Source organism: Echiichthys vipera (genome assembly GCF_963691815.1).
Source record: "Echiichthys vipera genome assembly, chromosome: 8".
Lineage (NCBI taxonomy): Eukaryota > Metazoa > Chordata > Actinopteri > Perciformes > Trachinidae > Echiichthys > Echiichthys vipera.
The window spans coordinates 15,387,904-15,411,796 of NC_139833.1; the positions used below are offsets into that span (position 1 = coordinate 15,387,904).

Consider the following 23,893-nt stretch of genomic DNA (forward strand, 5'->3'; position numbering starts at 1 on the left):
CGCTACTGCTGCTGCTGTACTGGGGAAGAGCTGAAATAATTAACCTACTGCTTTTTTCACCGTTTTTGTTAGTGTGTGCTGTGTATATTTGCTTGTAGAAACCGTTGCGTGGGTGTGCGTAAGAGGTAAAAGCATTCAAAGGTGTTTTGCTTCTGCTGCTGGTTAGAAGTAAAGCTCTAAAACTAATTTCTTTCATCAGCATCTGTCAAGGAGATTAAGGGAAGCGTTACTCAAAGTATGCACTTATTACACCCAAAAGCATTAAACAACTCCATGAAAAAATTGAGTAGAATGCAGCCTTTAATGTCACTCTTTTTGTGCATCTCACTTAATGTCAAATTCTTTGATAAACTGGTGTGAAAAGATAACCAGTACAAAAGGCACTTTAGAGAGTGCACAAAAACATTTAAACTAGAGGGAAACAGGATAGGGGGAAAGGGAAATCACAGAGTGCAAGCCAGGGTGGTCAGTGTTCCATGGGAGCATCCTCATCATCATCATCATCACTACAGGGTTCATAGTCTTCATCCAAGACTGCGTGTCCCTCCTCTCCCTCCAGCTCTCCTCCCAGATCTCCTAGCAGCTGCTCCACATGCTCCAACAGCGGCTTGTCATCACATCGCAGCTTACTGTACAGCTGGGGGAGAGAGAGAGAGGGAAAAAAAAGACAAAAAAAGAATGATGCCAGTGTGTAATAGACTAGTAAGTAAATTGGAAATTTTAAATAGAATCTATGTATTACAGCATGAATGTTGAGAACGAACATGAAGTGCAAAATTACACTGCGGAGGCAATACATGAATGAGATGTGGTGAGGAAAAAGCTCTCGACTGAGGCTCTTTTGTTGTGTCGCTGAAGATAACAGTGCATCGCAACGGCATCAGTAAGTGGCCGCATGGAGTTGAAGGAAGTGAGCAGCCTCGAGGTTTTAAGTCTCCAAGTGCTGGTTAGGCCGCCTGAAATATCCAACAGCAGCTGCATTCTGTCAGAGAGGCAGTCACGGCTCACAAAACGCTGGTAAACAATTTTTGTCTTTCATTTGGCAAATCAGCACATTTGATACACCGTTCAGCTGCACAAGAGACAAAAGGACCATTTATCTTCCTCTTGCTTTTGCGACATGCACACGCACGCACACACGCAGATAAATGTATCCTGAAGCACATATGGTTACGTGGCGTACATGTGCACGTACACACACATTATCAAAGTTGTTATCTCAGTGAAATATGCCGTGAAGGAGCGAGATAAAAAAGCCCCTGTTCTCAAAGCAGGCAGCAGATTTATCTCGGTAAAATACTCTGCTTGTGTGTAATTACTGAACTCAAAGTGGAGTTGGGTGATAAAACTACTGGAGCTACCACCAAGGACAGCAAAGCATTACACTGGGTTTCTGTGTGTGCATATACAGCGATTTATATTTATGCTTTTCTTTCTAGAAACAAAACTAGGGAGAAAAAGAGAGTGAGTGGGGAATAGCTTATAAGATCTAGTAATATTGTTCCATTTTATTCGAACAAACACACACACGCACACATGCATACACGGTCCCTCGAGCTCACGGACAATAAGCAGCTGAGTGCCATCATTCTTGCTAAAAGTGTAACGAGGCCAGGAGAGTGAAGAAGAGTGTGTGTGACTGCTTTGCCCCAGGACCAGTCTCTAAGCAACAGCAGGTCCTGACAGGAGAAACGCAGTCCCATAGGATCTCATTTGGAGTGTAAAAATGTGAAGTGTGTGTGTGTGTGTGTGTATATATATATTTAAGTGGATGCTGTCTCTGCAGGTTGGAGCTCCAGGGAGGTAGAGCGTGACCCAGGTCCAGACACAGGTTCTGATACCGCGGGAGAGCTGACCCTCTCAGCCTCCTTAAAGCAACACACACACACACACACACACACACACACACACACACACACACACACACACACACACACACACACACACACACACACACACACACACACACACACACACACACACACACACACACACACACACACACACACACACACACACACACACACACACACACACACACACACACACACACACGATTTTCATTCTGCCCCTGTCACCCTGAAATGCCTGGAGAAGTTTGTCCACAACAAGTACTCTGAATAAAAGTTGGGTATGCTTCACAATAGGCTTGACTCAACACCCACAATAATTGCACATTACAGACTCGGGTTAGAGGTGGAGGCTGTCTCTCATACAAGTTGCATAAAGTGTGCAAAAACAAACACCATATGTTCTACAATACTGAAAGCCATTTGGAAATTGTATTTCTGCGTGCTGATATTTCCTATGAATCAATAGCGTATTGTGTCTGCTGGATAGGATGTGATTATTCATTGTGATGCTTTCAGCTAGCTAAACAAACAGGAGCTATCCTTTACACATTTCGCACCGAACGCTGCTGAGATCAGCACCGCCGCCGCAAGAAACACAGGCATCTCTCATTTACAACAGCCTATGTTTTCTCCTCTCACTTTCACGGGCCAGAGAGCTGCCTATAGAGGGAGGGAGTTTGTGTGTGTGTGTGTGTGATAGAGAGAGCGTGTGTGTGATCGTATAACTCTTTCATAGTCCACCTTGCTCTACTATCAAACTCTAAGTCACAGCCCAAAGCACACTTGACCACCACCAGAACAACTCAAACACACACAATAATATTTTACACACGAGGGGACGGATGATCTCACTGTCTTCTGGCTACTCTTTTTAGCCATGCTAGCTCCAAGGCTCTAGGGATTGCAGTGTCGAGCCGTTGGTGGGTACACCAGTTAGGTTCAGACAGACATTCATGTATGAATAAAATATTAATGATCTCCTGACTCTCCTCTGGCACCACAATGAGTTTAACATTGGTGTTTGAATCTAAATAGCTTGACGCTTGGGGTACTGGATGGATTTCTGTGACATTTTATAATGTAGACATTTTGTACAAAATTTCAAAGTCCCTTGAGAATGAATCATAATAATCATAATAAGTAATTAAAGTTCTCCACTCAAAAAAGTGACTATACTTGAGATAAGCTTTAGTTGTTACGTCACTTGTCCATAAACCAATCCATGTCTAATATGTGAAACAGTATTCGACTACAGAGCAGACTGTCAGTACAGAGAGATAACACACAGCCATCAGAGCTGTCAGCCACTGACAATTACAAGGTAACAAGCTAACATATAACAGAAACTAATAAAGGATGCTAACTACACTTGATACACCTGCTAGTGGCCAATTTTACAGCGCAACATTTTCTTCCCCCAAGTCTGGATTTGACTGATGTCGTATACAAGACATCGAAACTGTAACTTAGTTGTAGATCTCTAAAGTTGGCTCAATGGGCAGACAGATTATGTTCCATGTCCGTCTATCCATCTGTGGGGCTCCACGAGTTGCACCTGCCAAACTGAGAGATGGCAATCCACCCAAGTGGATCTGCTGCTCTGCTGCCCTGCCGCCTCCTGCCTGAAGGCGGCTCAAACATGTAGGCCTATGTCTGATTCTCTCAGATGTGTTTAGTCATCTTGATGAGCCCCTTCTCTTTAAACCTCGGGCTAGAAGTAGTTACCGAAGAGTCTCAAGCTACTACAGGTACATGAGAGCGCAAGCACAAGCCGTGGAGAGCGGGGCAAGGCCAAATGCAAAATGCCTCAATAAAGGCGAAACAGTAGATGTGCCTCCAGCTCCATCTCTGAGTTTTTTAGAATTTCTATGGGAGGGACAAAATATTAATCATAGCAGAGGGGTTTTACTTTAACACTCTTCTGGAGTGGGACTTTATATTCAACTCCCCTTGCTACTGTATGTTCACCTAGGAACTGGCAAACTTCTAAACGGGGAAACCAATTTGAAGACTTGTGATTCTCCTCTGTGTTTCCAAACCCAATATGGCATTAATCAACATGGTAGCATTCACAGTGAAGAAACTCTTACAGAGAAGAGCTGGCAAGGTTGACTTCATGATGATGACAATCAGAGCTCCAATCCTTAGCAACAGAGCTAAATAGGATTTTAATACAAAAAAATAATTTGTTTTGCTTAAGGTGCACAATGCAGCGTGCTTCTGGGGCTGAATGAGGTCGTACTTTGTTTATGGTCATTGTATTGCTGCCTACGGGGCTTACTGCCTGGTTTAAATAAAAAAAAGGGAGTAGAGAAAATCCACCAATACTTTCCTGACAAAAAACTGAAGTAAATCTCTCTCTTCTTGTCTCTCTTCTTTCATTCTTAATTTCTTTAGATTTAGTATGGTCCAGCATAGATTATCTTTAAGTGCCGTCTTTTGTCAGACAAAAGTACTGTATAATTATAATCACTAATGTACCCTTCAGACCTAAATCTTTTCCCCTCATTTCTAGATAGAAATCGTCTCATATGGCATAATAAAGACAGCTGATTGTGTGGTGAAAGCCCAATCAGTCCATCATTGTTCAACCTTTATTCCACACCTATGGTTAACTTCCCCTTTCATTTCACCTCTTCTTTCATTTCTTTTCCTAATGCCTTCATTCTCTCGGCTTGTCACCTGACCGTTTTCCCCTCGCCCACTCTATCTTTGGCTTTATTTCGCCTGCACTCGTACGCTTTCACCAAATGACCTTTCTGTCAAGGAGATAGATAACTCTTCATACTTTCACATCTTTTACTTGCGCTTGCTTGCATGCACACACACCAATTGGAGCAGAATAGTGAGAAAATGTTGTCCTCCTCTCAACTTCACTCTGTGTCCTCGGTCTCACTCCTACTGTACATCTCTTCATCAGTAAGAGAACATTAATTAGATGAAATGTTTCAACGCATTTTCTTCCTCTTAACTTCTTCAGTGGTGTGACACTAGCTGAGATAAGACCTTCCTGAGTGTGAACAGGGCATGTGTCGCAGGAAGTCTCAAAAGGGCCGACTGCAAACACAAACACACACGCGTATCCACACACACACCCACACACACACACACACACACACACACACACACACACACACACACACACACACACACACACACACACACACACACACACACACACACACACACACACACACACACACACACACACACACACACACACACACACACACACACACACACACACACACACACACACACACACACACACACACACACACGTCACATTCTTGGTAGGGAAAGGCATTAAAATTACATGACAAGCACACCTTGGACCAAGCCTAGCCACAATCCGTACTCATGGGATACCCTTTCACATCAAATAGTAAAGCTTTTGACCTCCGTTTGCCCTAGCTGCCTCTCTGCACACTTGCGCCAGGTACACACTCACGCACACACTCACGCACACAGATATACAACGTTGTCCTCTGTGCATACACTGCAGATCCTTCTTCAATCGCACCCTATCTGGCTGAGACTCAAATTCCATTTCACGTCCGGTTTACTATTGATTTTACCCTCGCCACTATTCACCAACTACACCCCTGCACCCACACGACCACACACACACGCACACCATCCAATCTGTTCCCTTCCTCGCCTCTCCTTTCATTCTCCCACTCCTGCTCACCCTCCTGCTCCTCTCCTACTTCTTTGTTGTCCTCTCAACCCATCCATTCCACCCCATCATTCCTTTTTAGAGTATCTCAGCTGAATTCAGTATTTGTGTGTGCGAGTGTGCACGAGTATCGATCACAGAGGAGAAGAATAACGATGACATTTCTTAACAAATCCTTATATATGCAAGTTGGCACATACAACCATAATTAAATATGTGCATCCACATAAGGTGCGCCTACGCACACCCGAATGCACGCACGCACGCACACACACACACACACACACACACACACACACACACACACACACACACACACACACACACACACACACACACACACACACACACACACACACACACACACACACACACACACACACACACACACACACACACACACACACACACACACACACACACACACACACACACACACACACACACACACACACACACACACTAAAGTATGCAGAGAAGTGGACTGGCGCCAAAATAAGCCGTTGGGCTTTGAGGCCTCGTTTCCATGTTTGGAGCCCATTTTAACTAGCAGACTGACTCATTGTTAATAATTAACACTCACAGTGATGCTCAGAAAAAAAGGCTTTGATATTAGTGTGAGATTCTCAACCATAATGTACCGATGCACACAAATGAATAAAAGTGGTAAGATGAGGAATTAAGTGAAGCACAAGGGCGGCAGTTTTTTTTCCACATTCCACCTTACCCCTTTCAAGGTCTTTGTAAATTTACTTTTTCACATTATTTTGCACCTGTTGCTTCACAACCTCGACAAAGAAACTGCTATGCTGTTTACTGCTGTTTACGATGCTACGGCTCCTCCCATTCTTACACCTTTGTATTACTTTGTGTAGTACTTTTTTTCTCTTTAATAACTCTCACCACAAAACTGGCAGCACAAATCTATGCATGCATAGTGCCTTTATTTTATCTCCCCACAGTTTATTCCTTTCTTCCACTTGGCAGCTAAAAGCCCACTTCACCTCTGTCTCATTTGTGGACATCCAGCTGGTTAGACAGGCCTGTCACTACACTGCTGGCTGGGGAGACAGGCATCAATATATAGCTACTCTGCTGCCCCTACTCATCTGTAGAGGGACACGATGTGGCAGGAGAGCAAGAGAGGGGGTGGGTAGTTTGGTGGGGAAGAGAAAAATGTAAAAAAAAAATGGAGGTGGGGCCTGCCATCCCTCAGTCTGTGCTGTCTGATTTACAAGCCTATTGGATTTTAGACTAACATGAATCACAGCCCCATAGAGGCATTGCTTCCTGACAGAATGACAGAATGAATGAGACACATCACTCCAAGTGTGTGTGTGTATGCGTGCGTGAGGGAAAATGGGAGAGAGACAGGGGTATATTAAAACCTCTTTGCGATTGTACTAAGAGACATTTCTTTGGCAACAGTGTAGCTTAGTTAGAATGTTCTCATGTTCACAGTACTGCATGTACTCCTTCTCCGACAAGAAATGTTTCTTTTAATTCTTGCCTATTGTGATAGTGTCCTATCTGTATCCACAGTCAGCACGCACAGATGGAAGAAGTATTCAGATTCTTTACTTTAGTGTAAGTACCACACTAAAATACTCCATATCAAGTAAAAGGGTCTGCATTCAAAAATGTCCTTAAGTAAAAGTACATAAAATGGCAATTTGCATTGAATATTGCTTCAATGGTAAGTCGATTAACTGTTTAACTAAGAAGTATGGAGTAACCAGGAACCATAGTAAGTGAATTGATGGCTCAGAGAAATGTTGTGGAATAAAAAGTGCAATATTTAGTGGAATAAAAGTGTCCTGAAATAGTACTCATGTAAAGTACAAGTGAGTCAAAATTGTACTTCAGTACAGCACTAGAGTAAATGTACTTAAGCTGCATTTCCAGCCAATGTTCCACCCATTATTATTTGGGTTCCCACCGCAGTCTTAAGACCTGTGAAGATCAGGCAAATTAATCTGCTGACGTATGAAAAATCAGGACAGGATGAGGGCTGCTTTTTTTTTAGATTTGCTGCTGCATATTGTATATATAACAAATGAATGGCAGTGGAGGAAATTAAAGGGCATCGGTTTCCACAGTAAATTATCTGTTAAGTGTTTGATCTTTCGTTATTTGTTCCTTAGAAAGTAACCCCTGTGAAACAGTCAGCACGCAGCATTTTACTTCTCATATTCACAGCTCTGTGGTGTGCTGATCCTCTTTCAGCTCGCTTGCGCATGCGATCCATTTCTATTTTTCTGTCTGTCTGTTTTTAAATGAATTAGAAAGCTGACAGCAAAGCCTAACTTTACTTTTGATGTTATCAAACAAAGAGAAATGTTCTCCCCTCATCCTAAAATGGTCTTCAATCAATACTAGAGTCTTTCCCCTTTTTTATGAATGAAGCGGCGCACAAGTTGAAGCAGCAGAGATCAGAGACTTTCTAGGGGGTAAAATAATGTCCCCAGCCTTGTGATAGAAACACAATGAGATTCTCAAAAGATTACTAGTCTATGGGGAAAGTTCCTGTAGTCGAAAAGAGGCTGAAGTTAATTTTCACCACTGGCCATGCATCTAAGAATTAGTTAATTCTTTCAGTCGTATTCATAAAAGAGATGAACCACAACTATACTGTGTGAGCGTGATCAAGAGCAGCAAGTTTGTGGGAAGATCTTGTGACCTGAATTACCTTCTTAGCATTCGTCAGGTACGATCTGGCCGCCTCCGTTAATGCCTTCCACTCCTCTGTCTCCTCCTCCGTCACTTCTCTTCCCTCCCTTTCTTGCTGCTCCTTTGCTTTTTCCAACTGGAGGTAGCACACCCAGCCAGAGAGATACCACACCTGGGAGGCACAGAGAAAGAGGTGTGTAGGGGTGTGGGTGGGGGACATGAGGCACAGAGATTCAGACAGAGAGAATGTGTTCTTTGTTGCACTGTGAGCTGTGACAAAAGAAGCAGATTTGTAACCCTCATGGAGCACATCTGCATGAAATCCCACCTCCTTCTTTGACATACAGGTTTCACACATAACGTCAGATCTACAAGCAATCTCCTGACATATACCATACTCACTTACAAATGCTGCATGAATCTAAATGAACATATGTGCACATACTGTAGCCTGAGTTGTGACTATGGTTGTGACTCTTACCATCTGTCACTACCAATTTGCCTTTCTATAGCAACAAAAAAAATGTAATTACTTTGTTGAAACATACTAAAAGATAATAAAATAAAATGGAAAATAATTTCCCTCAGGCAAATATCTTCTTTGCATTTCAAATGATATCATACTCAAAGGTTGTGTTGTGTACAATATTAGACATGCTATTATTTTAGAAGGGGAAACATTTTTTAATATCCTCTTCAACAATTAACTGTAATTATTTTATTCTACACATAATTTTGCCTTAATAGACGAAAACAAGTAAAACAGTCTTGGGGCCCGAAAGCAGGATTAGTGGGCTCATAAGCTAACTTGGCCTCCACTCTGGTGTTCTAGTTCCACATTGGTGGCTTATTTTTCAGGAAGATACATCATCATGGTAACTTCAGCTCCACACCATACCTGCTCCAGAGCAGGTTAAGTCTTTTGATGAGACTTCATTAAACCATCATGTAATTTGAACTGCCACATTTTCCCAAGGAGACCAGTAGTATGAATCATCACGTCAGCCGAGGAGGTTATGTTTCCGGCCTGGTTTGTATGTTTGTTTTTGTCTGTCAGCAGGATTATGTAAAAAGTACTGGCTGAATAATGAACTACATTAACATTGTGAGATAGGGGATGCTTTGGCAGAGGCCTGCGCTCTCCAAGTGGCATTTCAGTTTTAAACACAGAGCTTACGCTTCATCATTGTGGCAAACTCTAAAGCCTCATTTATCCAACATGCCAACAGCTGGGTTAGATTGGGCCAACAGAGAACAATTAGATGAATCACTGGGAGAATGATATAATGTCAGGAATAAAAGATGATTATCTTGTGTCGCTCTAGGAGGTCATCTATCTTTCATTATAACATTGTGGCGTATTTGCCAAAACTATTACATTTCATTCGTAGCACAAATAAGTTTTCCTAGTTCAATGGGCTCTATCTACCACCCAGCGCGGAGCACTCATTTATATGCATGCACACAAAATGAAGCTTGTGCTTTCCAGCAGCAAAATCTGGCGAAACAATTCAAGACAGTATAGAAGATATGAAACATGAACAGGATTATCTACTGTATTCCCTCAGTCAAGGTATAGTTACAACTCTGAAGTAATGCAGGATGGAAAGCAACGGATTGACATTTACAGTTGATAAAATGTTGAATTTTAAATGTTGAAAAGCTGGTCAAGTATTCAGCCAAGCCATATTATGAATACTATTTTATATATGAATGCATAAAAGGAAATCTGGAAAAGCCAGTTTGAATGGGCCGGATGCAGCTGATTATAATAATTATAGTAGTATTGTTATCTATAAATGATTTATGCTTAAGTGTGTCAATCGAGGAGATCATCAGCCAGCACAGACTTTGTATAGTATTATTAGTTATTTGTATTAAATGGATGTTCTTCACCATATGGCTGCTGTGTGCATCATATATTTTTGGTTGTGTCATATCCTTTCTACATTCCAACATCTCACACATAAGATTCAGCCCTTTCCAATGAGAACATAACACTTAAATATGCGCCAAACCAGATCAAGCAAAAGTCCCTGAGAAGGACCACTCAGGTTTGGGGCGTGAAAGGCAATACTGTTTTAACTGTGTTCTATTTAAAGATTGTTGTTGCTAACAGGTATCACTTTAGTCTTAATATGCGTATTTGTACATTATGTGTGCTTAAATTTTGATGGATGGATGGATGGAGGGATTAAACTAATGTTTACAATACACAAGTTGGTTCAGTATCAAGTGAAGGGGCAACATGAGGGGGGGCCCCTAAATCAAATCCTCCCCAAAAGTCAAGAGACGGCTCTGCACTGATTCACTTACTCACATAAAATCATTTGCATTTTTAATACTGGCCATGCAGTCCAGCCAAATAACTAGCAGATCATTTGGATTTAAAACAGTGAGTGGAAGTATATTTTTTAACTGTAAGTCAGTAAGCTTTTCCATAATCAGTCTTTTTTTTTCTGCCACATAATTACATACACTGTGCAATGCTTGCTCTTCCACCACAAAACACAATCACGCTCAACTCTCAGTGAACTTGGAGGTGCGTGCGTATGTGCGTGCGTGCGCCTCTCATCTAAGGCCAAAGATCACCCACCCACTGTTCTTCAAGCACCAAGAAACAAATATTGGCTTTATTCATTATTTATTGAGGGCAGAGGCAGTAGGGACCTACACCTCTGCCAAATGAACCATTTAGCTAACAAACACATCAAGGCATACCACACTGAATTCACAATTGCCGCTTAACACGCTGAGTGGGAGGCTACCCCCTGCAGCCATACTTATCAGAACAACAGCAGAACTGCAGCAGAAGTGTAGTGCTGTTTCCAGAACCAACAGTATGACAATTATAGATCACTGAAACATTTTCTGTGACTGCAGAACCTCGAAAAAAAATGTGTTCTTGTGTATATACAGTAAATGTATATTAGGGAGATAAATAGTGAAATTGGGTCAGTTAAATTACATTTTTTTTTACTTCTTTACGAATGAGAACCACTTCATGTATCTAAAACAGCTAGATCAAAGCTAGAACATTCTTTACAGATGGTCCACTGTGAAATATTCGTGTATGTGGTAAAAATGGCTTGTGCATCCACACTCAAAATTAAAACATGAGAAAGTTAGCTAATTAAGAACTTTAGAGAATCTACTCTACCATACCATAAGAAGCACACACAATAAAATAAACGCTGTGTCTGTCAATCAAATCGCTGCGACTATTGTCATTTTAAAGTGAAGGCACATCTTAGTTCCCATATGGTGCTGCTGAAGGAAGAACAAAAGCATCATGAATCAAATGAATACCTTTGAAGCAAGATTTGCAAGGAACTAGCTCCGTTGTTTATGCAGACATAACATTTTAGAAGTAAGGCTCCAACTTTGAGATACGCGAGAGCAAGAAGGCGGGGGCGAGAGCTAACAACTTATCTACCGCTCTTAAGAGAGGAAATAAAGAGAAGACAAAGAAGAGGGAGAGGGGGATGGATGATGGTGGTGGTGGTGGAGAGAGAGCAGTAAAATGTGTCTGTCATACACTTCTGACATCACAAATATGACTCCAGCAATATAACTCTGGTATGATCTGACAAAACACTTTATGACCATTAGAACTGGTGACTGTATGTGTTATTGGCTGCGGGCCTGCTCAAATCAAGTGTCACATCTGTATGTCTCTAGAGCAAGTTTAAAAGTTCAGCCCCTCCAAGACTGCTCTCAATCTGTCAGCTAAGGGGTGTGTGTGTGTGGGAGGCTGAGCCTGAGGGGAACTTGGGGGTGGGGGTAGAGAGACAATGCCATGCCCCTCGATCAGACACTCAGTGGCACACCTTCACTTCATCTGCAACTGACAGTGGGGATTTGAAGCCCACTGACAGCACATACTTCCTACTAAGCGCAGAAAATACTGCCATTCATGTCACTCTCTAAACCAGGGGTGGGCAATGCCGGTGCTGGAGGGACACTGTCATGCATGTTTAAGGTTTTTCCCCTACCATAACACACCTGAGTCTAATGATGATCAAACCTGTGAAAAGCTTCAGCTGCTTGATAACAAGCACATCATTAGATCCAGGTGTGTTAGAGCAGAGAGAAACCTAAAACATGCAGGACAGTGGCTCTCTAGGAAAGGAATTGCCCACCCCTGCTCTAAACAGTGACACAGCAGAAGCAACGAAGTGCGCAGGTTGAGGCTTTCATCCTTCCTACAGGGGTGATATAAGACTTGCCTACAAGTTGTTCTGATCCAGCAGTGGCTACTGTATTATGAAAAGACTGCCCACAAAGTGGCGAATAACTTAATCCTGTGCGATGACAAGTAACACACGTGTACAAACATCCCCAAGAACACAGGGTTTGTTCAAGAATCGTTAATTAGTTTTGATCATTATTAAAATGATCAGCATTATGACACATGGTATTGAGAAATACAAAATAAAAAACATAAATGCTAGCTGGCCACCACCTTTTTTCACTGGATAAAAACAGCTGGACCACCATTTCATTGCTCACCTGGATGACTTCATCATCCTCCTCCAGCAGGCCCTCCAACACATCTACTGCCATCTAATGCAGAGGGAGAGAGAAAACAGAGATTGAAATGAGGTTTTACATCAGAGAATAGTCATATAAGAAAATACTTCATCAGTACACTCTCATAGACTCAGCCTTGATCCAAAGAGAAGCAAACACGTTGTTTTTGCAGTGTTGTGCATCTTCTAGGCAGTTCTGATCAATCGGAGTGATCAGAGGATCTGATAAGTGTCTACGAGGTCAGTGTCCCATAAACAACATCGTCGATAGCAACAAGACATTGGACATGACCATCGATAGACACTCACCAGAGCTTATCGCTCAGTCAATAGTCACTTGGCTGCTCTGTTCGATAACCCTTTTAATCCATTTACAGACATTAACGGCCAATAATATTTTAAGAACCTGCCCCACAATAGGACGCATAATACACTTAAATATTAGCCTGACCCACGGACTGTATCACCCCCAGCCCTCTCTCTCCATTTCAGGTCTAAAAGGAGTTTAATGTTAAGTGACCTTTGCCATAGAGCGTCACTGTCTGGGTCAGTTTCTGTGGGAAGTTTCTATTACAGAAAACAGACGTGGACTAAAGCAGGCTGTGTGTGTGTTTTTGTTTTTTTATTGTGCCTCTCGTGAATTCTGTGGATGTGATATGTGTGTGTGTGTGTAAGTGTGTGTGTGTGTGTGTGTGTGTGTGTGTGTGTGTGTGTGTGTGTGTGTGTGTGTGTGTGTGTGTGTGTGTGTGTGTGTGTGTGTGTGTGTGTGGCCCCCAGGTGATGATATATTGATTTTTGTCAACATCGGGTTGGAGGCGACTGTTAGCCAATCACCCGTGGTGAAGGGCAAGAATAAAAGACGCGTGCATACCTGTGCACGCACTGACACACCGCCGAACAGTCATGCGCTACAACAAAGCTACACACAACAGTGAGCACAACAAGCAGCACTTGTTTCTTGTTAAGGCGGTCTTATTAGCAGGAGAGCAACCTAATTTTTTTCCACTCTTGCTCTTCAGAGTTCTCTCCTTTCATTAAGCCTACGTGCTTCCGGTGGCGATAAAGAGGTCAGTTGTCTGGGTAGACTGAGGGAGAGTCAGGTTAATTGAGAGTATCTCATTAAGAGAGTGTGAATGTGCATGTCATGGAGTCAGTTGATAGATTGCCAGACCAATTATCAGCTGAAAACCCATTGTCTTTAATTAATTAATGACTGATTAAAAATACACAAACAAAAACACGTAATCCCAGCTGATGATGAATAGATTCATGCCCAGCGTCAGAATTATCTACTTGACATTCATTGTATCACAACGATGTGATGGGCAGGCACATGCACATGCACAGTAATTTGAGCCAAGCACTACATATACGAGATAGGAGTAAAGATCTGTATGGGTATTAAACAACCGATAAAACAGGCAGTTTTGGAGCAACAAAAATAGAACAAGAGATATCTGGGAGCCAGGATAAGTGAGCAATGATAACCATTATATCATCTCTATCTGAACTCTTTCCTAACTACACTGGTCAACCCAGCGGCGAGTGATTAAAGATTCAGAGAATCTAAAGCCGCTTCACGCTCTAAACAACAACAAGATTAATATTCCCATGAAGATAAAGGGAAGAGAGGGCGTACTATAAGGGGGGAAAAGTGTGGAAATCGGAAGGGCACAAAAAAAGTACTTTAATAACAATGCAAAACTGGTCCATGAACAACAATGGTGCACAAACACGCACGGCAAAGACACTACGTACATGCTGTCCTCTTTATTTCAAGACCTGTTAAAGATTGAAAAAAAAGCAGCACTCTGGGGAGGAACTCATTTATAATGGCCATTGTGTGTGTGTGCAAGTTGTGTGTGTGTTTGTGTTTGTGATCTTCAGGCAATTTTGTTTAACAGAATCATTTTACCGGAGCGCACAGCATTAGACAGAAGAAAGACAAATCACTTTACAAGCGAGGGCAAGCCGTATCTCGAACACACAGAGACCCATACATACGCACATGCACACACGCATGCGCGCGCACACACACACCCACACACAAACACACACAAACAGGGACTCCATCGTGGGGTACAGAAATGTTCAAGGAATAACATGAAAGCAAACAAGAGTGACAACAAAAGAGAAAAGTAACTAACCATCAGCGGCTGTGACAACTAAGGCGAACAGACTGTCAGCGGAGGCCGTCTGCCTGTCTGTCTGCTATGTGGCAAGAGAATTAGTGGTGGTGATGGGTGATGATGATGGTAATATGTGTGTCTGTGTGTTTGTGAGTGAATGTGAGAAAGCGTTGGTTTCAACAAAACATGAAGTAACATGACAGTAAAGAAGTGATAAAAGCATGAATTTAGGGCAATGATACAAATAACAAATGATTATTTCATTATCAAATGATCTCTTGATTTACTGATGTATCGTTTAGTCTGTATTATTAAAAGTAAAGACATTATTGAAAACCTGGTTGTTAAGTCCAACCAACCACCCATGGTGGAACCGTATTTTTGCTTGATAAATGACTATAAAGATTAACAGATTCTAAAACTTGTTGGCGATTAACCAACCAATCAATGAAAAATGGCCATCACAATCTGTCCACAGTAATGCCTTAAAATTGTTTCCTTTCCCCAACCAACAGTCGAAAAACATAAAGATATTCAATTCACAATTATATTAAAACAGAGAAAAGCAGCAAATACTTGTGGTGAAAACAGTAAAAGTTGAGTCATTCTCAGCGATACATACCTAAAAACAAGTAATCAATTATGAAAACTGTTGTCTATTTAGACTCCATCCATAATCTATCTATTAATTAACTTCTTGTATCAGCACTACAGCAACTACTCAAGTACTTTATCAAAACATCACACTGCTGGACAATGATCCATTCACAACTGTCTCACTTGTGCTTTCAAGCACCTATTGTGTGCTTCTACTAAATTACCGTTCCAGCTATGAAAATCACAAACAAAATTGGCATGTATTCAAGTGTTTCTCCTCAAAAGCAATCAAAGGGGGGGATTTTCTTTTTTTTATCACTTTCCAAATGAAGTGGCACTGGCACAGATTTCCTGTCTTGCTGAGACAGAAGACTGCAGAGAAGACGAGCACTCTTGAAACATTTGTTTTTCAACAATGTATTAGCCCACTTTTTTTTTTTTAATGCCAGTTTTGCAAATAGCATGAGACACATGATACATACAACTAGGGATGCATTGATCTATCTTTTTCATTCTTGATACCGATACCTGGGCTTTGCGTATTGGTCGATACCCGATACCATTGTTGGATTAATAAACTGTACACCTCACCATGTGGAAGGGACTAAAGGCATCAGGGTTGACTTAAACATAACTTAGTAAAACAACATGTAACATATTAACACAAATGTACTGTATTGTTATTTATTTAATAATTTGTTACTAAAATAAAAACTGTACCTCAAGTAATGCATGTCTATAATTAACCAGCTATATTTTATTTAAATATGTTACATTTCAATTGGTGAAACTTAATTAAACCTGTTGTTGGTTCACGTGGAAAAACATAAGATGCTAATCGCACTAGCATTTGGCATTTTGCATACGTTAGCCTTCATGCTAATTTACAATTTTCGTGACTATTAATAAAAGAAACACGTAACACTATAATAATACAGTAACACAATATTGTTACAGTGTTTGAACACATTACGATTTGTACAGGAATTCCAATTAAAATACAGCAGCTGAACGAGGTGAAACAACCCCATACAGCTGAGTCTCACTCCATGTTGTTGCTGGTGTTTACTTTGATTTCGTGTGCACTCAGCTTACAAACGCTCTTTTAAAAGCATTTGAAAAGCTATGGCCTTCACAGGTTCTCATTGTATTTTAAAAGAAAAAGTTAGTCCAGAATTGAAAATACATTACATTTCGGCTACCCACTGGCATTGAATTAGTGATCTAAAGTGGTGACCAATGTGCTATTTCAGATAGAAAAGGTCATGTGTTTAATGTGTGAGATTCTTGTTTGGACTAAATTCCTCACAAATGATTAGATGCCATCTACCATTGACAGCCTTTGGGAGAAACACCTCATGGCCATTTCTTTTGTGATTTGATTTCTTTTTCGCCATGCTCTACAATGATTTTCCCTCAAAAAGATAGAAATAATATCATACACCCAGATAATTTGGACGGTGTAATCCTGCTATTATTTTTGCCAAATGCCTAATTTGCTCCAGTTCAAACTCAAACCACATAATGGACTGAATATAGGCTACACGCCCAAACTACATTCATCAGACAAAGAGCTCAATCTCCAACAGAGACAGACAAATTAATGTTGGCAAAGAACATGGTGGTTCTTCTACCACTCTTACAATTCTATGATGAACCATTATTTTCCAGAAATACCTGCATACTCTATGCAGCTACAGAAAACACAAAAGCTGCATTTATTTTTTCTCTTTGGCATACATATTCATCACATTTGCAAAGCATTGGCTGAGTTAGGAACACCATACAATATAGTGGAAAAATACAGGCAAAACGTTGCACGGGGCACCCAGCTAAGAAGGTAGCTTTCGAAACCGATACAGACTGGAGACACAACTTTACACAGAATCAAATTGTGAATAAATTTAATGTCCACAGGGAGAGATGCAAAAATAAGTGTGTGTATGTGTGTATGACAGAGGAGTAGAGGAAGGAAAGAGAAGAGTAGATGTATGTTTCAAATCCGGCTAAGTCCCGGTCTGGGAGAGACGGACAGAAAATAGCTTGCTTCTACTCCACATCCATCTTTAAGCTCAATTTCCGTCAGAAACTTTCACATAGCTGATGGCTAAAAGCAAATATGACCAATCTTGTGCATGGATGTGTAGATGCGTATGTGTGCATTCAGCAAAATAAGGCACTCACAATATGTGCAGTTTCTGTTTTGGGCTTGATGACACTAACAGGAGGATGAAGACAAATGACATGTCAGAAACTGTGGACCGAGACGTTGTCATTTTACGGACACACCTGACAGCCCATCTCCCACAGATACACAACCACACACACATACATACACACACACACAGCTCAACCGTTTGGGAGAGAGGGGGGAAAAAAGGACACTGTTCTCATTTCCTGTCAGTAATAACCATAAACCACTCAACAAGAGCGACTAGAAATTAATCACTGGATCACAACAGAAAATAGCTGAACTGCTGTTGGTGTGGCAGTAATCACAGAAAATGACTTCAAGCGTTAATGACTGTTAGGGGTTTTAGCACCGAACTGAAGGCAGTGAGCCACTAAAATCAAAGCCATTAATACTGGAAATTGATGAGTGATCTAGAAGTGGCAGCAATTCATCAGACTAGAGCTTCCTTCCTTCCTTCATTCCACATCCCTCCTCCCCTGTGGGCCCCCTTACCCCTGTCCCTCGCTGTAAATACCACTCTTCAATTATTGACAGTGAACTCTGGAGGGGATAAAGACCAGGCATGGCCTTGCCACCTTCAGTGCTATTCAATAGAAAGGAAAGTGTGTGTACACACACACACACACACACACACGCACACGCACACGCACAGAGGCTACCGTCCCATCATGAAACATACACAGCACAACAACAAAAAGAGTGCAGGAGCACAACATTTTACCTCGTATTCTTCTGACTCAATGAGCAGTTTGGATGTGGTGAGGCGAGACTCGTATGTAGGGATCTCATTCTGGAGAAAAAAGAAAAAAAAAACAACACCATCACCTCCACAGTGTTTACACAAACATAGTTCTTCCTTTGTCTGAGAATACCACGATCCAATTTCAAGGTACAAAACTTTCTGCAGCTATGTGGCTGTTAATCACAGCCAAAGTGTGGGCAGGCTGAGTTCAGATCAACCTGCTCCTGAAGATAAGAGTCATAACAGTGGTGCCGATTGGATGTTGGCCTAAAATCATCAACCCGACCCCCTGTTATATTTGCTCAGTATTTGAATGTCAGGTGCCATAAGGCGTCATTAAGAACCCAACGTTTGTGAAATATTTGTTCCATCTTTTATTTCTTATTATCCCTCGTTTCATTATCTCTTACTTTTTTATCTCTACTGCTGTCCTTATGTTTGGGCTCACTGCAAAGCACACTATGACAATCCTGTTAGTTAAAAGTGCTTTATAAATACACTGGGATCTTTTGAGCATTGGTTGCCGTCACAGAAATACTAAGCACAGCCCCAACTCACCTGCATGTCTTCCTCTGTGCTGGAAGAAGCCGCACTCTGTCTCTGGGCAGGTAGCCACAACCCAACACTCTTCAACAAGTATTCTTTGCCTTCCTGAAGACAAAATGCGTGTACATTTTGAACTCACAGGTACATGACCGTATGACCGTACAATTAATATACACACAGATAAAGACAAACAAATTAGGTAAACAGGAAATAATTAGCTTTGCTTTTATGGGCTAGAATCCTGAATGCTCTGTAGATATCAATGACATTTTGATCAATCTGAGGTCATTTTTTTCTGTTTCTTTCTTTTAGAAATTATTACAAGCGTAGTGCTCAATACACTGTCGCTGGAAGTGGGATGCTGTGAAGTGTGACTGGAGTCAGCCTGACCCCTACAGCTTACAGTTAGCATTACAAACCCATTTCATCCCTACAGAACATCTTGTTTTTCCTTTATTTGGTGATGCAAGAGCATGAAGAATAACTTGCGATGACAGTTTGCGTTTCTTTATCTCAGGTTTTGAGATATCCACTGCTGACACCTTGCCAATACAGAGGAGGAGTTTTGAATCTGATTTGTGGCACTCACAGTATTATGAAAAGAGCCTTTCCATTAACAATGCACCGGTTATTCTGGATAATCTGCAGAATAATTTACACTGTGAACAATTTGTACTATATTTTTACCCTAAATATTGAATGTTTTCCAGTAAAACACAAAAAGAGTCATGTCTTAAAATGAATAGGGTCCCCCACAACCCCACACATCCCTGAACAGTTTATTCTACAAAATAAGAGAACTGCACATGGATGAAAATCCTTGTGTTTTATTCAACTTAATGATACATTAGTGAATATCTCACAGCTTGCACCCATCATACCATTTTACAATGTCTTGCAAATACAAAATTGGATGCATTTTTTTTCTCCAACCACACCGGCAAAAGAAAAAACGCCCCGCAAATAGAGGGAGAGTCATGAGAGTCGCTCTTTCTACTCAATTAGACCAGTACTTTACAAAACCTGCCTACTTATTAATACTGCCGGGTGTTTCACTCTGCCTTTATCACAGCGCTGGCATCAGGGTTTCTGGTTCAAAATGGGATACTAACAGTTGTGCCTTGCTGTGGACAGTAGCCAGGCTGCTAATGATAGGAACAAGTAATAATGGATGCAATGACTGGAGAGCAAGCCTGACTAGCTCAATCTCCTTGTTCATATAAAAATCACATACGTAAAATCACCGTCTCCATTGTGCAAGTTTGTTTGTAAACAAATGCAGTGTGACCAGTGTTATTGGTAACTTAGCTCAGAGGAAACCGAAAGTGACCCCTATCGGGCTCTCGGCACCGATGATTCCACTTGGGAAAGGGCTGGAAAACGACATGTTGGCACTTTAATAACAGTTTGTAACGCAGCAATACTTTAAATATGTCTTGAGAATGAAATAGAGAAAATATAATTAACATATTCTTTTAAATTCATTGTCAGATGCTTCATACTGCAAGTTCTTGTGGCATCTTTTCCAAATTCAGTGAAATAGGCTGCTTTCCCAGTTATCAGATGCCAACATGACCTCAATGATCTGCCCAGTAATTAACATTCCTATCAGCGTGACCTGTCTGTGTGTGTGCGTGTTAATGCAAGTGTCCATCTGCTGATTAATGGCATACAATTCAATTTGCTCAGAATAATTAACTCAGCAGATTCCTGCTTTAATGTGGTGATAATTCATCCGGTGTGTGTGTGTGTGTGTGTGTGTGTGTGTGTGTGTGTGTGTGTGTGTGTGTGTGTGTGTGTGTGTGTGTGTGTGTGTGTGTGTGTGTGTGTGTGTGTGTGTGTGTGTGTGTGTGTGTGTGTGTGTGTGTGTGGACTGACCTGGTTTTTCTCTGTACTAAACAGGTAACTTGCCATGAGCTGTAGAGCCTCAGGGTTGTCATGGTGATGCTGTAATGCTCTCTCAATGAATTCTCTGCACTTGTCTCCAGCTCCCTCTTCCATGCTACAGGCACACACACACACACACATTATGAATGCAGTAACATGAAATGGGGTTATACGTGTCAAGAGTATAACTCTGTGAACTCTCATACCAGAGGTCTGTCAGGTAAATCTCGGCCATGGAGCAGTAGGCTACACAAACATCCTTCGCTGTGAGGAGCTCAGTGTCCTCATCTGGTGGGGCAGCAGCTCCGGCCTGAGCCTGCATAAAGAGCAGAGGGCAGATGTCCTTAAAAGCTGTTAAAAGTTTTATTGGTTATAATAAATCAAAATATATTTTCTCAATTAAGTTATCCGAGTCAGAATCAGAAATACTTTAATAACCCCAGGGGGAAATTGTTTAACCAATCCAATAAAGGAAAACACAGCACAACTTCCCTATATTCCCAGATAAACTACATTTGAGTCATGTGACATGTCACAGCTGGAAAAGTTAATGGTGGCTGAATTCAATTAAGCTACCTCGGTTTTAGGGCCATGGTAGTGTCAATGCCGACTCACTTTCATGGCTTACTGGGACACTTGAATAGAGTGAACAGAGTGGAGCCATTGTTAATGTCATTAGTAACAGCTGTGCTTTTCCTGCGATAAGTCAAAATGTCTGCTGTGAAAATGGCCAATGAAGATTTGAATTACACAGAATAGCAAATACATTTTCCTCGTTACAATTAACATATGCTATGAAAATAATAAAGAGGCTGTCGTACAATCGTATGCTATGTCTTATAAATACTGTAAGAAAAGATATCTGACCATCAGCTAGAGGAGGACCAAACCAAAGAAATCACCCTTTTACACTATTTTGTCTAGAGTTAAACCCTGGTTCTCAATTGCTCATAAAACACCTTCATTCATGTCATCATACTGAAACAAAGCATCATACCTTGAGTCCATCTACAGAAGATGGAGGATAGGTAGGGTTATTTAAAAACAATTCAGACCCTATTTTGATCACTTTTGGAACTTCTGATGATTCAAGTAAACTACAGACTGCCCAGCAACACACTGTCAGGCAACTTCATGCATCATACTGAGTGATGTTCTGGAAAAAGGAAGAAACCGTGTCACTCAAACAATGGCTGACCGTATTAACAGATAAGTTGGACAGGATCAATATGTCCCTCAAGCTTAAACAATTTGGACAATTTGGCAGCCATTACTTTTGTATTTGGAAGGGACATACTGCTTAATCAGCTTGTGCAGATTAGAAGACCTAAACTGCATCTTTTAGGGAGGGAGGCAAGGAGAGGCTTGTGTTAAGATTGTATCCCATTTGTATCTCTTTTGTGTGTGTATATATTTGGTATATGATGCTGTTGTATGTTGAAGAGTTGTATTCTATTACATCACTCTATGTGACTAACATGCTGGTGTTCAAAACAAGAAGCTCAGATAATTATTACAGGACTGGTTTACATTCTCAGTAAAACAAAATATGGGTTGTTGACTTCAATGTAATAAGGTATTTTTAAATGAACTGCAATATATATGTTATCAGCAACATTGTAAGTCATAAAGTAAAGAATAATTAGTGACGGTAACAGTACAGGTAACCCTAATAATCACTATGGACCGAGTATGTCCACTACCATGTGATTCATTTATTGACGTTCACTCAATAGATTTCTCTAATGACAAGGTGAAATGATGTATGCATGCAATAGAAAGTCATATAGATAGACAGATAGACAGATTGATAGATATATAGATAGATAGATAGATAGATAGATAGTTACTGTATTATATATATTGTTAAACAGCACCCTCTTGTGAAGATAGATACCATTACAATAGCATTATACCTTGGATGCAATGGAATAATAATGGATTGGATTTATCCCTAGTTAATGTAGAGTATGTATTACGAAGTAGTGAACTATACAGGAACAGTGGGTGTGTATAACGGTGTACTCACTGTGGTCTGTCCTTGTTTGTCCAGTGCAGACAGCAGGACTTGTGTTCCTTTAGTGTAGTAGTCCACAGCCTCCTGGCCTGTGTGGATTTGTCCCAGGTACATGTACTTACTGTGGCCTACATCTGGGCTCAGCTCCACTGCACGTAGGAAAGCTTAGAGATAGTTGGTAAAGGAAGCTCACTCAACTCGAACAGCATGGAAATATAACATGAAATGAAATGACTGAGTTACTGACACAAGCACAACACGAACAAATAAACGTGCATAAAGGATATTCCCTTAGCTTTGTGTGTGTCTCCTAGCTCAGAGCAGATGTGCCCCAGCATGTCAAGAGCTTGTAGGTTGGTGGACTCAACATCCAGGGCTCGTTGACAGAAAAGGCCAGCCATCTCAAAATCAAAAGTGTCCATGCACTCTTCTGTCTGTACAACAGATGATCACATGCAATAGATGATCAGTATTAAGAATTAATTTCAAAAGGGTGACAAATCTGGGTCATGTGTTTGTTGTGTGGATAGCTGTCAAATGTCACCTTTTCTAGAAGCTGCTGCACAGAGTACTTCTCTGCTGTCTTCTTCTTGGCTTTTTCATGTACTCTTAGTTTCATCCTTTCTTGAGGTGACAATCCAACAAATCCTCCATCTGCTGTGATTAAACAAGAGGAGAGTCAACGTTAGTTTTGTCACATGATCTCGTAAAGACTTGAAATCAAAGCATAACAGGTTAATTTCTATTTGAGGCTGACAAATAACTAGCAAAATGTTCAACATTGTAAAACAAAATTACTATTTGGGCGGTTGTCTTTCCTCTTTGGCTTGCTTTTCTTCTTGCCCTTTGCCTGTCCTCCCATAGTGGTGAAAACGCGGCTTATGTTTTCACAGTTTCTGTTTTGAAAACAGACTTTTAACAAAGTGGGAATCTTACACGCGTGTAAAGCAAGTACAGTGGGGCTAAAGGACTGTAGTGCGCATGCTCTAGACTGGGTGGCTGCTACGGAGAGAGATAGTGGACATAAAATCAACGTTTCTGAAATAA

The 23,893-nt window shown here is 41.1% G+C and overlaps 1 protein-coding gene across 1 annotated transcript; it reads right to left on the reverse strand.

Moving 5' to 3' along the window:
* Positions 1 to 311: 311 nt before the first annotated feature.
* On the reverse strand, positions 312 to 23,787 carry LOC310950896 (uncharacterized protein). The gene is made up of 11 exons (XM_083918925.1): positions 23,645 to 23,787; positions 23,391 to 23,503; positions 23,133 to 23,280; positions 22,859 to 23,010; positions 21,036 to 21,145; positions 20,821 to 20,944; positions 18,955 to 19,047; positions 18,376 to 18,444; positions 12,715 to 12,768; positions 8,222 to 8,374; positions 312 to 637 (listed from the first exon to the last, which is right to left on the reverse strand). Exons 1-11 carry the CDS (start codon positions 23,706 to 23,708, stop codon positions 467 to 469), a joined length of 1,251 nt encoding a protein of 416 aa, XP_083775051.1. The 5' UTR covers positions 23,709 to 23,787; the 3' UTR covers positions 312 to 466.
* Positions 23,788 to 23,893: the final 106 nt, after the last annotated feature.

Excerpts from the sequence above, each read along its gene's own strand:
- LOC310950896 (XM_083918925.1), bottom strand. The coding sequence starts at position 23,708 with ATGGGAGGACAGGCAAAGGGCAAGAAGAAAAGCAAGCCAAAGAGGAAA. Across the intron at positions 23,281-23,390 it reads TGCAGCAGCTTCTAGAAAAG|ACAGAAGAGTGCATGGACAC; the intron begins GTGACATTTGAC and ends TCTGTTGTACAG. Across the intron at positions 19,048-20,820 it reads TTAGTACAGAGAAAAACCAG|GAAGGCAAAGAATACTTGTT; the intron begins GTCAGTCCACAC and ends TTTTGTCTTCAG.